The sequence below is a fragment of the Crocodylus siamensis genome, chromosome 5, assembly GCF_052110815.1.
Source record: "Crocodylus siamensis isolate JL-2025a chromosome 5, ASM5211081v1, whole genome shotgun sequence".
In the NCBI taxonomy this organism is placed as follows: domain Eukaryota; kingdom Metazoa; phylum Chordata; order Crocodylia; family Crocodylidae; genus Crocodylus; species Crocodylus siamensis.
Window position 1 is genome coordinate 80,487,704 of NC_143399.1, and position 15,219 is coordinate 80,502,922.

The following is a 15,219-nucleotide window of genomic DNA, read 5'->3' on the forward strand; positions in this document are numbered from 1 at the left end:
CTGTGGAAGTGGAAGCCAGGAGCTTTGTACATACCACAGTAGCGGCACCACAACAGACAGAATGGGAATACAGAGAAGAAAACACCTATACACAAAAAAGCCAGAAAGCTGAAGAGTATTTTTAAAGCTGAAATGCAACCCCCACCCACCTGAAAAAAAAGAAAATGAACAAAGGAACAAATGTTTCAAGGTAAAGTTTAAAAATAGGGTCTTCAAATTTGATTCTGTAATGACTTCACATTACCAGTGCTGACAATGCCTGAGGCTGAGATTTTAATTCCAATTCCTAGTTATTTATAATGACAGGTTACATCTACTTTTTAGACAGTGATTGATTGTAACATTATTTATTGGGATTATTATGATTCACAGTCTCTCAAGCCAAAAACATCGTTACCTGAAGGACTAATTTAAAATTAGACCAGAAAAAAAGCAAAAAGAAATATAAGGTGGAATCAGTGCTACTCTGACAGGCTGCCTGCTAAGAGTTCTTCAGTCAGTTCACATCAACTGTGCGAGTTCCAAAAACGATGGCAAAAGACAGGCAATTAGTTATGATTAGAAATATGAGAATTAGACACTCGGGTATATGGGAGGGAAGATCAACAGTAGGGCATGGAATTTTATAGTGGGCATGACCGCCAGCACTAGTACTGTACCTCACCTTTCCCTGTAGGAAACCCTGCAGGGGAAGAGCTAGGCAGTAGAGTACTGAACCTCTACTGACTGCAGTGTTCACAACTTTCTTTCATTTGTTTCTTCCTTTCCTGTTTGTTGTATCTGTTTTCTGCCTCTCATCTTACTTTTCCACTGTCAGTTGTTTGATCAATCGATTGATCTCTTTCTCTCTCTCCCTCCCTTTCCTTCTTTTTCTCTTTCTTTCTTTCTCTCTCTCTTTTCTTCTTTGTTTTAACATGTTACCACTGCTTGTTGCAAAGGGACTGATTCAAATCTCCAAGCAGTAGCACACATCAGCAGTGCACCAATAATAACCTATCAAAAACAAGCAGTTTTCAAAGCCAATTTGACAGCGGGAAGGAAATCAACGTTGTTTCTGCATCCACTCTTTCCTCCCAATACTTGAAATTCTCTGAACATTTTATCACAAGGAGAATATCTGCCACAGTGATAGAATTATATGCGCTGTTAACATTATTTTCTGAGCCAATACATTTTCAATATGAAATTTTATAGGATTTTCTCAAACACCTGCCAGTGAAACTGTCAAGGAGTTGTTAGCTTTCTGATAAATGCGTATGGGCCTGTAACCAAGTAACTGGAATTAAAAGGATTTGGCTCTTGATATATTTTGAAATTGAATGAGGCCTTTGTGGATCATTTCTGTAATATTCTAAAAATAGTCTACACAGCAGCTGCAATATAAGCATGCCATTTAAGATCATGATGGTCATGCAGGTAACCCTGGTTCTCCTAATCTCCCCTTGGCATCCAAGCTTTCTGATGCTCTTATTCATCATGTCTTGTCTATAACTTGGTTCCAGATTTTATGGCCCAGTACAACCACTCTGCACTAAGGGGCATAAAAGGGCCAGAAACTAGACTGCCTTACCCTTTGCTGCACCCATCTCATGGTATTAAGGAGGACGCCCTCACCAAGAACCCTGACTGGTTTCAGCAGGGGCTCTGCCTGCCTGAGGACTGCGAAAGCAGACTATTGTAACTTGATACTGGAAAGCTGTGTTCCCACTGAATATTGCTGGATTTGTGGGTGCTCAGCTCTCTTCAAAAACCAGACTGTTGCTCTCTGCAGGTACATTCTTCACTGTATTCTTACTTAAGTATTGTCCTAATCTGAATCTTGTCTACACTCAAAAACTCTGGCATGGGTATGGTGATGCTTTACACCTAAATTGGCTGGCCCAGCTGATGATATAGGTCAGATATTCTCATCCAGGGTGCCTCTGCACTCTTTGATACCTTTAGATCCTTTCAGTGGGGTTTGGGGGCTGCCATGTAACACTGGCACTGTTAGATGTATAAGCATGATTCACAAGATAAACCCAGAGATTTCAAATAGGAAACCATTGTGTTAAAACCATTCTGACCTGCTGTGGTCTTTCTGAAATCTTTGCAACAGAATTGCTCTACTATTTTTCTGTATTGAAAAAGTGAGTGAGCAGGTATTTTCTAATGGGTGCCTTAAGTTTTACAAGGGTTGCCTTGAGTTTACAAAGGCTGAGAACCACAGGTATAGGCTCAACCTGATGCGCCCCAGTCTTGGAGTACTAACACCCTGCAAGACCTGATGACATGTGAAGACTGGCAACAGAATAATTAGATAGGCAGGTGGGAGAAAAGGCCCGGCAAGTTCCTACCTTTGTTCCTGTGGGATAGAGCTGTTATTTGAAATGGTGCATGTAGATGCAAAAGGCCGCTGACAGGAAGAAGCCATCTGTATGTCAGTCCTCAGTAAAGCAGGATTGGTGCCCATGGTACTGTCAGATGTCACAACAGTATGGTTAAGGCCTTCTTTGTAACTTCGAGATTCTGTAGCAAATGAATTGAAAGACATGTTTTGCTTTTTTTTAAATCAGTCTTCCGAGAACTCAACCACAGATTGCATAAAAGCATTTGCAAAATGCCCCTGTCCCTCCTGCTCAATGTAACAGGAGACGTGCTGTAGATTCTATACCTTTATTTAAAATCTTAGCTGTTGTCATTACGCTTAAAGTTCCAACTTTACCTTACCTTAATTGCTGTAAATTTCTAGCAAAGGAACAACTGAGAGAGAGAGAGGGCAAATGGCACAGAACTGCACTACTTAAGTTGATTGTTTTACCGTCCAGGGCATGTTCTCTAACCCTCAAGATGTGAACAGATAAAAATAAACTATTTAAAATTCTTCCCCCCATTCTTCACTCCCCAACATAAGACAGAGATGTTTTAATTAGCAGCATGTACAACATCCTTTATCCATTCATCAGATACCTAAGCTTCCTATCACTTAGCTACTGAGGTACATCCTGTTGGTCTAGTCTTGTCCATTGAGAAAAGATAGTAGGACACAATTGAGGTTAAAGGGTACTTGAGAGGGACTTGGCAGATCTGTGTTTAGTTCTTGGGACTGCTGAAGGCTTTTTTCAACATCATTCATGATCCACCTCAGGGGTGTGGCTGCACCCCCCCTTTTGGATTGGACCACAGTGCTGGGGCCTCCGGGACTTTTAGAAGTTCCTAAAGCAGGTGAAAATACTTTATTTCTTCCTCTTCCTGCTCAAAGAACCATCCTCTCCCTGTCCCTTTCCTTCCCATCCCTGCCCCTCCTTCCCTTAGCTTCTGGTCATGAGAGCAGAGAAGCAACAGAGCCATTCCTGCCTGCTGTGAAAGCACTGTGCTCAGCTGGGGATGGGGACAAGGGCAACAGGGATGGATAGGGGGTCCCCCTTTCCCACACTGGGACTAGGCAGGATGGGAGAAACGCTTCAGGAACTTTCCAGTTGCCCTGTTACCACTGTCCCCTCCCTAGCTGAGCCCAGTCCCACTCCGCCTTGCTGGCTCTGAAACTTCTCTGCCCCTTCCTACCACCACCATGGAAAATGCAGCACGGACAGGCAGGGGAGGGGGGGGATGGGAGGGAAAGAGGTGCGGAGAGGGCCATCTTTGAGCATGAAGGGGAAGGAATGAGGTATTTTCACTTACTTGAGGGCTTTAAAAACTCCCCAGAGGCTCCCACAGTGTGATCTGTCCACACTGGTGGGTCAGAGGAGGGTGGAAGCAGGGGGTACTGATACACCTGCAATAAGGGTTGCCTATCCTGCACCCCACTTTAGGAAATGCTGGGTCCACCCCGAACCACTTACACAAAGGAAAACATGTAACCCACCTCGAACAGAAAGATGCCATTAGATAAGTGTGAGACTTATGTTCTTATTGTATACGTATGTCCACGCTGGCTTTAAAAGCTTAAGTGCTAGTTTCAAACTAATGTAATTTTAAAGCAACACAAAGCACTATGTGTAGACAAGCTCTTTGTTGAATCTGTAAAATTCTCATGTAGACAAGGCCTTGCACTCTGATCCTACAAACACTTCAGGATTTGAATAAGTTAACATGCATGAATAGTTCCACTGACCTCAACCTTTGTAAATTGGAGCCTAACTACAGAGATTGTATTATAATCTCCAGTTAACTGCTATCGCTGGAGCCCAGAGACTTAAAAGAAGTTGGAACATAATACGAAAAAAGCACACCCTGGGGAACAATCCAGCATTGGCTCTGGGGAACATTTAAGATGAACCAATAGATCTTTCCCATATCTAAATATTTATGATTCTGTGAAGAGGAAAAAGTAGAGGCTCTTATCCTTGTAAACTGAACTGCAGAACCAGCCTAAAGCACAATCTTTCTTTACCTTCAGTTCACAGCACAGCAAAGTGGTTATATCAATTGAAAAAGGTAGATGTAGGTACTTAAAAGAAATGCCTGAGATAACAAAAACTACAAAATCAATGCTTTGAGTGAAGACTATTTGGATTCTTAATGTAGTGCTCATACTGCAGGGAGTAGCAATGTGCTGACCCCCAAAATTTAATTTCAGAGAGAGAAAAAATGTATTCGCAATTACTATACTCATTGGAAAAATCAGGTCTACAAACTGAACTCTGAAGATATTTCCTACTTCTACGAAAAGGGGAAATTTGAAAATTCTGAATCCGCGCCTGCTGTAGAGCTGCAGAGTAGATTATGATCTTGTTTACACTGGTACAAATATGGCCAAATATCAAGCCTCTAATGTCAAAGCACTGTAGGCCCAATTCTACAGGGCTGATTTTGGCTTGGCTTCTGTTAGAATCAATAGGATCCATCTACACTAGTTTTTAAAGGTGCAATGTTACAGGTTCAAGCTGGATGGTTTTACTGTATATTAAAGTATAATTTCTTTGCTTCACCTATTGTTTTAGAAGGTGTTATCAGTAATTAGGCTGAACTACATAATTCAACCTAACATCACATCTTTAACATCTGCTGTAGATGAGACCTTCTAGACAAAGGTACACTGACATATAAGTTGGATATTAGATTGGCACCAATAAAAGGAAAATTAACATTACTGGCAGTTGGCTTTTTTTGGTCGGTGTAGCCAATAATGTCACCAATAAATGCTGTGTGCATGTGCGCAGCTGCAGCATGGGTGTGGCCAGGAATGCAGCCCAGCAGCTTGGAGAGCAGCCTCCTGACGGTAAGTCCGTGGAGGGGAAGGGATGGGGGAAGGAAGAGACATGGTGGGGCAGACTGAGGTACCCATGGTGAGGGAGGGGCTGGGGCAGGGGCAGGTGCTGCCCAGCCAGGGTGGTGAATGGACCCCCAGAGTGGGGTGGAGCTGTGGGCAGCTCGTCTGGAGGATGCAGGGGGAAGGTGGGCACAGCTCCCTGTCACTGTGCATACCCACAGGAGAGGCATAGGAGGCATGTGCCCCCCAGATTTGTGCACAGCCTCTTCAAGGTGGGGGCTGGGCTGGAGCTGCACTTGGGATGAGCAGCAGCGCTAGGAGGGGGATTGTGAGATGGGCTACAGCCAGCCCAAAATTTGCTGTGGCTCACATACTCAGGGCCACTGCCACCTGCTCCACCTCTGCCTACCCTGAGCACAGCCCTGGCCCAGCCTGCCTCCCGCTTCTCCTCCCCCTCCCCCTACTAGGATGAGGCCAGCACAGCCCCTGGCCCCAAGCACACAGTGGGCAGTCTGCCCTTACCCTGCACACAAATCTGGGGGTACATGCCCCCCATGCCTCTGCCAGGGGTGCATGGAGCAGTGGGGAGCTGCCCCTGCCTTCCTACCTTGCTCTCCGGATGAGGAGCCAGCAGCTCTACCCCATGCCCCACCCCACCCTGGGGTCCATTCACTACCCTGATTGGGCAGTGCCTACCCCAGCCCCTTGCCCCACTCCTTTCCTCACTGTGGGGGGCCTCGATCTGCGCCTCCCACGCCCTTTCCCTTCCCTTCCCTTCCCCACACCCTTCACCACCACAGACTTACCAGCCAGATGCTGCTCTCCAAGCTGCTGGGCTGCACTCCTTTAAATAGGTTATCAGATCAGTATCGGCTGATATAGCAGTTAAGCAGCCATTGGTATTGTCCAAGAAAATCTTTATTGGTGCACCCTTACTTCAAAACCCAACTGTTCTTCCCCAAGCTAATAGGTGATGACTCCTGGTACAAGGCAATACCATGAAGATACTTGGCAAGCATAGCACTACACAGGGCTTGAAAGCCCATTTACATGGATTCTCCTGGCTGGCTGTTACACTTCAGTTCCGCAAAGAACCTGTGGGTGTCTTCAACCCTGCACATTGCAGGCTGGGAGCACAACAAGGGTAACTGTAGACAAGGCCTTAGGAATGCAGTAACAATAAATCTTAGGAGGAATGGAATTTATGAAACATTGCAAAGTTTATTCCACTCCAGTACCGTATCAGCAAAGTGCAAACGGTCAATCCAAAGCAGTCAAATGCAACAAATAACCACATTTTTTAAAACTGATAACAATGTTTGTTAAAGGGCGAAAATCAGGGCTTCAACTTTCACTGCTTTGAGACTTTAGCAGTCATTTAGGCCTCTGTAGAGTGAACATATAAATGGATATAAAACACTGTTGCTTTGATTTAAGTAGCATTTTATATCAACCTTACATGGAAATAAAAAACTGAACAAGGTGAAAAGCAGCAGAGAATCAGCCTTTGCAATCTGCCAACACAGTGTGAACTCCTTTTATTCAGCTATTCCCATGTCTGGTCTCATAGAATCAAGAGGCACACCTCCACAAAAGCAGCTTTGTTTTTAATTCAATTAAAAACAAGCCTGCTGTGCAGTTCAGCTGCAACCTCTATTGTGTGATCTAGTGTCCACACTTACCCAACCAACTGTTAACCCTGTAGCTCAAGGGATAGTTCATCTACACAGTATTGTAATTTCTGTGAATTCTCATACTTGTGGTAAGAAACTGTGATAGCAACTGCTCGCCTGTAAAGCATTGGTGCTTGTAATAGAGTGCACCTGTTAAAGCTGTGCCCCTGGATCTCTTAACATGCTGACAAGTTAAAAGCCCAGTACTACTTCAGGTCAAATTTGCACAGTTTACAGATCTGAAAAACATGTTGTTTTATAATGATCAGTGCTACAACCTTAGAGGCACACTGGATTTTTTGGCAATAACAGTAAGTTTGCAAGTAGATCCTAGGTAAGAACTGGGATAATACATGAGCCAGGACATAGCCTTTGTAATGCTAGAAAGAGTAAGAAGTAGTGGGTTCTTTTTGTTGCAACAGTATGTAGATGATTTTGAATAAACATAAGAAACTAGGAAGTGGTATGTTTTATGGACTCACTTTTCAGTGTAAACCCTTCTTTAAACAGAAAACACTAAATCTCTTCTCTGTGAAACATTTAAATACTCTCACTGCTATCCCAGGTTTCCACAATGGCAGAGGAGAGAAAAACAAGTTAGATTTAGCCATTCTTCCTCATGTATCAGCCCTAAAAATAATTCCTTTTCAACCTGACTGAATACAGAGCACAGATTCTGGCCTCTTTCAACTAGGGGTGCACAGATAAATATTCACCTGGCTGATACCAATAGTCAATTATTAACCAGCCGTATTGGCCAATACTGATCCAATAACTGATTTACAGGAATGCGGCTGGGCAGTGTGGAGAGTAGCTCCCTTCAGGCAAGTATGTGGAGGGGAAGGGGCATGGGAGGAGCAGATTGAGGCCCCCCCACAGTAAGGGAGGGAGTGGGACAGGAGCTGGGGGTGCTACCCAGCCAGGGCAGTGAATGGGACCTGGGGCCAGGACGGGGAGTAGGACAGAGCCATAGGTGGAACATCCAGGGGATCAGGTCCTGGTGCTTAAAAATGGTGGTGGTGGCGACAGCAGCGCTTGAACTAAAGCTCGTCAAATGAGCTTTAATTCAAGTGCTGCCACCGCTATTTTAAGCGTGGGGATGCTTTTAACAAGAGCGGAACCGAGCAGGGAAAGGGTGGATGTGGGTTGCCTGCTGCAGGCTTGGGGTTCCCCACTCTGCTGCCTTTGCCTTGGGATCCCCAAGACAGCCGCATGCCACCTGCCTACCTGGCAGTGGGAGGCACAACTCATCACCGCACTGCTGCTGAGTGGACATGGGATACACAGCCAGTGTGGACCTCCTGAGGGAAAGGCAGCAGGACGGAGAGGCCCAAACCCACAGTAAGCAGCTTGCATCTGCCCCATGCACAAATCTGGGGGAGCACATTCCCTCCATATGCCTTCCCTGGGGGGGTGCACACAGTGGTGGGGACCCGCTCTCCTGTGCCTCTGGATGAGTCTCCTGAAGCTCTGTCCTGCTCCCTGCCTTGGCCCCATTCACTGCCCTAGCTGGGCAGCACCCCTAGTCCCAGCCCCACTCGCTCTTTCACTGTGGGGGCCTCAATCTGCTCCCCACAACATCCCTTTCCTCCCCCATGCCCCTTCCCCTCCACAGACTTATCTGCAGTGCCCCACTCTCTATGCTGCCTGCCTGCATCCCTGGCCATGTGCATGTGTGTGGCTTCACACATCCACACGGCATCTAGGGGCCTCGGCCAAAAGGCATATTGTATTTATTGGTGACATTATTGGCTACACTGGCCAGAAAACCATTTTCCATTTATCAGTGCTGATCTGACATGCAATTGATACATCAGTGCTCCTCTACTTGCAACTCTAAATTTCAGGCTGGATCCTCAGTTGTTCACACAAGTGAGAAGACTGTTGGGAGATGGGAGAACACTGAGCTGCCTTTCTACTCCTCCACATCCTGGATTGGTTGAGGACCTAAATGGCCTTTAGAACACACCGGCATAGTCTAAAAGCTGGATGAAAAGACTCTAAAACAGCTCCCTAGTAATGAAAGAGCTGTAAAGGGACAAGAAGCCATGTGTGACGCTTGGAAATTTTTGGCAGCCAAGTCCACTATTCAATCAATACTTATTGGCTTGTTCAGGGAATGGTACAAAAACTCTCCTAACAAAACACTTACAGGAAGCCATGTCAACTGATATTTACCCCCCAAAAGCCCCTATCAATGGTTGTATTTAGAACGCACATGGAAATGTAATCTGTGGCTTTTATCTTCCGCTCGTCAATATTCAAGCATATGAATTAATTCTTTTACAAAGATTTCCTGTCAAACTTTCATCCACACAGAGTGAATTTAAAGCACTCAAGAGTGTACCAGAAAAGCTGGACTGGAGAAGATCCTGTATCCTGTAAAATATATTTCTGTTTTGGATATTTGTGTTCTACTGGAGGGGGAAAAAAACCCCAAATCTTTCCCACCCCCCTGTACAGAAAGACATATTTCATGAGCTGGTATTTATCTGCCTCTCCATACTACTTGTGTTAATGAAGAAGTATTTTCAGCCTTTCTTCTTCCCTTTGAAATATGTCTGAGAACAGAGAACAATATCCTTGGCATTTGGCACAGAAACTTCATATCACTTTGTAGTTTGTTTCCCAGCTCGCTCCAACTCTGAAATGGCACTGCCAATGCACTGAACAGAACAACTGCCATGTGGAGATAACACAGGCATAAGGAGCAAGGGTAATAATATTATGCTTTATTACTCCCACCCATAACTTGGAACTGCAGGAATTTCTATGACAGTGTCTCCTGTCACTGCTGACACAACCTTCCTTTAACCATGGGACCAAGTTAAAATGGCCACATTCCATTTCAAAGATTTAGTTTTAATACTTCATGCAACAAATTACTCCCTTCAATTGTCTGAACTCCTTGTGGGAAGCACTGAGACAGTTTAAGTATGGTGTGCACAAGTCCATCTTAGACTGTAAGAGAGGTGACAAAGCAAGGCAAGGATTTGAGAGGCACAGCTGGCTTCCAACTCCAGAAAGAAAGAAGAGAGGAGAGGAAGGAAGTGACTGAAAGTACTGAGGAACACAAGGTGCAGACAGAAAAGTAGCTCCCCATTGTAACTCAGAGCCATTTGCAGGAAGTGCCATGAGTTACAATGGTCCCCCGGGACCCAGCAGAAGTTTGCTGTTGGGTCCCAGGGACTGGGAAATCCAGCTGTTGTTTAGAGTGGTTGTGAGCCTGCAGCCACACTCCCCGTAGCAATGCTCCCCCCACCCACCCAAGGTCTGGCACTGTTTTCAGAATGGAAAGGGGAAAAGGGAGTATAGGGAGCTTGTTCTGGGGAGTTCCCAGATGGCACCGGGGGGGGGGGGGAGGAAGGGCTCCAATCCACCTGCCTCACCCTCCAGTGCCAGCAGAAAAAAATCCAGACCAAATTTCCTCTGCTCCCTTTCCCCCTCCCATTCTGATAACAGCACTGAAGCAGGGTTGAGCTACAGTCAGCCAGGCCCTATGAGCAGACACAAGTTCCTGAAGACACTTCATTTTGGAGCATCTTCATCTGAACCCTTATGCAACGAGGGCTCAGATTTTCACAGAATTGGGCCCTTTTAAAGTGCTATGCACTTCCGCTTGATCACAGCTGTAGAATGCTTTTAGGGGCCATATCAGGCAAAGTGTCACTACTGTCTGTGCCTACAGGCGAGGAGGCACAGCAGCAAGGAACAAGGTGCATGGATCTCTTTTCATAACCAAGGCCTGATGGATGAAGGGGACAAATTGGAAAGGTTTGGTGTGGCATGCTTCATTTTAGTTCTATTGTTTAGGGGTTTTGCTTTTTATTTAAACTAACATCTATTTTGCTACTGCCTGAGTGAAGAGAAGGACAAAGTCTTACAAGTGTTTTGGAAAGTATGAATACTAAGCTGGACATACGACAGCGGTGAGAGTTTCAAGTGCAGGGTGGCGTGCAATAGACCCAAAGAGGATGGGTGGGAGAAGAACAAGGAAAATACAATTAGGCAAATGGGTTAGACACGGGGAAAAGAGCAAGCAAAAAACAGCTTTGCACCTGCCATTACCGGCATAGGCACTGCCTTATGTTTCAGCTTCCTCCTTTTTTACAGCTTGCGCTCTGCTGTGAAGTATGACTTTGCAAACACCGAATTCATGATGAGATTTCACCTCCCTGAACAGGTACACCTCCCTGGAGGAATGCTACTCCAAAATCATCCGTCTTCAATGTTTATCTAATCTCCTCTTGAAAACCTCCAGTGAAGGAGATTCCACAGCTTCCCTGAGCAGCCCATTTCATGGCTTCACTCTTTTAACAGTAAGGAAGCCTTTTCTACAATCTAATCTAAATCTGCTTTGCTGCAATTTAAAGAAGAAAAAAATATTCAGGAGTTTTTTTAAAAAGTAGCTGGTACCCAAATTACTGAAAAAAAAGATAAGTTACACTGTTACAATATACATCTCCAACTTCATGGCCAGGTACAGTCATTACACTTTTACCGGTTTAAGTAATTGGAAACTGGTCTATACCCATAATAGAATGCAAGTTCAGCACACACAAAACTGGTCTATACTCATAACAGAAGTTCAGCACACATAGACTGGTTTAAACACAGCAGAACCTAGTCTGAGATTTGCTCCCCTCACCAAAGGCTGAATGTGTGTTCTGTTCACTAAAACCACATGACTTAGATTAATTCTGCCTCAGGCTTTTTGAATGCCTGTACCTAGCCCATGTGAATAATTCAGAAGGTGCTCACTATGAACTGACAACTTTGCAAGTATATGTGAAGTCAAAGTGGAAATACATCATTGTCTTATGCTATGCATTGTATGCTCAAGTATCTGTGATGCCTAGGATGGCATTGGTTCTATTTTATACTGAACCATCCTGTTTTTAAAACCTCTGACTCCAGTCCATTTTTCAATGAGGACTGGACTGCAAAAAGTTCTGTTTTTTAGTTCACTGGTGGAAGTACATGTCAATCACTTGTCCTCGTGAATGGCTGTACCTAGAGCTAGGGCAGTGCACAGCCAGAAGCAGGGTTCCCAGCCAGGAAGGGAGGGAGGTAGATGGCCTTTTTGTGGTGACTACACTCCTTGCCACTGATTGGTCAAGAGGCCCAGTGGCCCCACCCCTTACTGCTGACTGGCCAAGGAAGCGGCAGCTCCACTTCTCACCACTGATTGGCTGAGGGGGTCCTGTCCCTCATCAAGGGGATGGGTCAGTGGCCACACTACTAATGCCCCTTGAGGGAGTGCTTTTGCCTTAAGGATTCTCCACAGCAGCTGCAAAGCCTGCATAGCTGCCCTATGCCCTGACACAAGAGCTGCTGGTACAGGGAGCAGGGTGAGGGGGAGAGTTGGTACAATGTGGGCATTTCCATGCTGGTTTCTTTAACAGCCCTCAGGAGTAGTTTAGGCAGCCTCTGAAGCCCTAACTTGTGCAAGCAGCCCATTTTTGCCCTGGCTGCTGCAGGACATGAGGGTACAGTGCCTTCGTCCTATCAGTAGTGCCTGTCTGCATTGAGGTAAGAATTATCAAAAAGAATACACTCCTCACATCCACCCACAGTCTTTGCCCTAAGGCTCTAGTAGTCAAGACTGACAACATAAATGAAGGAATGGTTGATATATACAGAAGATAAAATATCAACATTGTTTACCTCCTTCATCATCGCAATTTACAGACATAGAAACACAAGACTGAAAGTGGCCTTCTGGGCCACTGAGTCCCTGCATTAAAAGGGAGCCCTAAGAAATCTCCCAAATTGCCTCTTCAAGTGATATGCAAGTACAAGGCACTAAAACACCAACAACACCCTACATCAGGGTCAGCAACCTACAGCTAGCAGGCAGCATGTAATTTGCAGGCAGAATGCAAATATGTATTACTGTGCATTACTGTCCCAAGAAGTAATTTTACCCACCCTGTTACGCCTGAAGATCAGTAGCAATTTGGTGGTTAGAGGCTACTGTGGCGATGGGTGGGGAATCTGCATGGGCAATAGTGGCCAGGTCAGCAGCTCTGGCCTGCCATAGAGCTAGGCGTGTTATTTCATCCCACCGCCCCTAAAGGTTGTCAACCCCTCCCCCACATCATGTCACAGGGCAAGGGAGTGGAGGGTACTGCCAATGACCTGCCATTGCAATGACAGCCAAAAAATTAGTTAATATACCATAATGAAAAGTCATCAAAATACAGTAACTGGTATTATGTGAACCAAAATAAATACCAAGGCTAAATAGGATCTGGGATTGATCATTTTAATGCATGCAAGTACTGTAGTGTACTTTCTCTGAAGAAGCTGATTTTACTAATCTAAGCTTTTTCCAAATACACTATTAAAAAAAAGAGACTTCCCTGGAGGCTGAAGTAATCAGTTGCACATGTCCTCTCATGTATTCTGAAGGAGGCTTGCAGATGCTCAGATATTGACTTAGGCACAGCTTTACTGTCTTAGGAATGCAAGGCAGCTACATCCCTGAGTTGCCCAAGTCACACTCAGATTTCAAATACAAGGCTTATTCCAACACTCTTATTTAAAAAAGAGGGATACTTATGCAGCTGCCAGTCTATGTTACAAAAACAAAAACGGGATGGCTTCGCTTTTTAATCAGGCAGTGTTTGAAAATAATTTTTTAAAGGGCAATTATTAACATGCCTGTGCTAGATCCTTACCAACAGAGCCAGGTGCCATTATAAAAAGCCAGGCTAATTTCCACTCTTCTCCTTATGCCTTATAATGGAATCTCACCTACAAATATCAGCAGATTAAAAAAAAAATCTTCTCCAGTGTTCAGAAAGCTGCAAATTAAAATTACAATAGTCGCAGGAAAAAAAGAATGTAAAAATGTTCCTAAGGTGAATGAAGCAGAAACATGTGGTAGGGTGCAGTGAATTTTTTTCAGTGAAAAAATTAGTTGCTGAAAAATGCACATTTGGCAAAATCTGACAAATAATAATGGGCCCCCCCCCCCCCAAAGGAACGTAAAATTAGACAAGTATAAACAATTTTGTTTTGATATTTCCAAAATATCATTGCCTAAATGTTTCAGGCCAAGTCACAAAGTATCACTGATGAAACCAAGGAAAGGGAAGTGTCTCTTCCGTTCTCTAAAGCGCTATGGATAGGACACCACTTGTTATGTGGGAAGCCTCAGTACAAATTTTCTCCCTCCAGAACCAGAAACCAAAATTGTTCACACAACCCTACCATACAGTGCTTTATATTCATTAACTAGAATTCAGCCTGATTGCTTAGCTAAAATGAAAGACTGGATTAGGTCCATTGTGCCCTCCTTTTTTTCAATTATGGCCATTGATTTTGAGCACCTCAGCTTTAAAGTAGCCTTTCTGAGCTCAAATAGATTCCTGGAGCTGAACTCTTAAAATATAGGGCTGAAACAGTAAAGGCATAACTTATTTCAATTTACCTTTACTCTTGCTCAGTCTAGGAGTAACTCTGCTTTGAACGGGGATGGACTGGCTGACCTAATGTGCCTTTGCTATTTCTAATTCCCAGGATTCCATGATTCAATCCTTCCCACAGTCTGTGTTTACAGCAGGCAGTTTCTACGTGCAGTCCTCACACAATCAACATTTCCACTGGTGGAATGGAATGTTTGCTTGGATTTGGACTGGAGAATCAGGCACTTATTTTGTTTTGGTCTATCTATTTTGCTCAGTGGTGTGTGCCTATCATACCTCTCCAAGGGGATGTCCCCAGATAAGTATGCACATCTCAGGACTTCTCTACATTTTGATTCAGAGTTCAGTTTTGGCACCTGGAAAGAGTCATGACGAACATGTTACATGCATTGCTCGATACAGCATTAGGTCAGAAGAATTACATCAATATTTGCTGTGCCATTGATTAGTGGTTGAGACAAATTTTTTTTTCTCATTATCATGGAGGCATGCCTCTGAAGGCAGACTTGCAATATTTTTTATTTCATTGAAGAAATATTTGACAGCACTGCAACCTTTACTAGAGATAAAAGTAAGTCTGGACAAAGCTTCTGTAAGCAATTACTACTGCTGTTCCAAAATGTCTGTTTTTTCTTTTTAAAGGCCCGCCCAAAAAACATAAAAAAACCAAAAAATGCACACCGTTAATCTTTCCTAGTGTGCTTCCTGAATTACTCCAATGACCAATTTATTCCATTTTTACTGAATTACTGAATGACTCCAATGACCAATTTGCATCGGTGAAGGATATTCAGCCCAAAAGCTTGACTCCTTGATAGACTTCAATCCCAGAACTGCACATATTTCTTTCCTCTGATTTTTTTCTGCATAGTTCACTGTACTATGCTGTGTGAGTGATAAATATCATAAACCCTGCCCCAGT

The 15,219-nt window shown here is 44.3% G+C and overlaps 1 protein-coding gene across 16 annotated transcripts in view; it reads right to left on the minus strand.

Annotated features, from left to right (window-relative positions):
* TNS3 (tensin 3) overlaps positions 1-15,219 on the minus strand; it is a 505,358-nt gene that overhangs the window by 34,839 nt on the left and 455,300 nt on the right. For all 16 annotated transcript variants that reach the window (XM_090049504.1, XM_090049500.1, XM_090049503.1 and 13 more), the window contains one exon: positions 2,337-2,508. In XM_090049504.1, the coding sequence (XP_089905630.1) occupies positions 2,337-2,508 (172 nt within the window). The remainder of the gene's footprint in view (positions 1-2,336; positions 2,509-15,219) is intronic.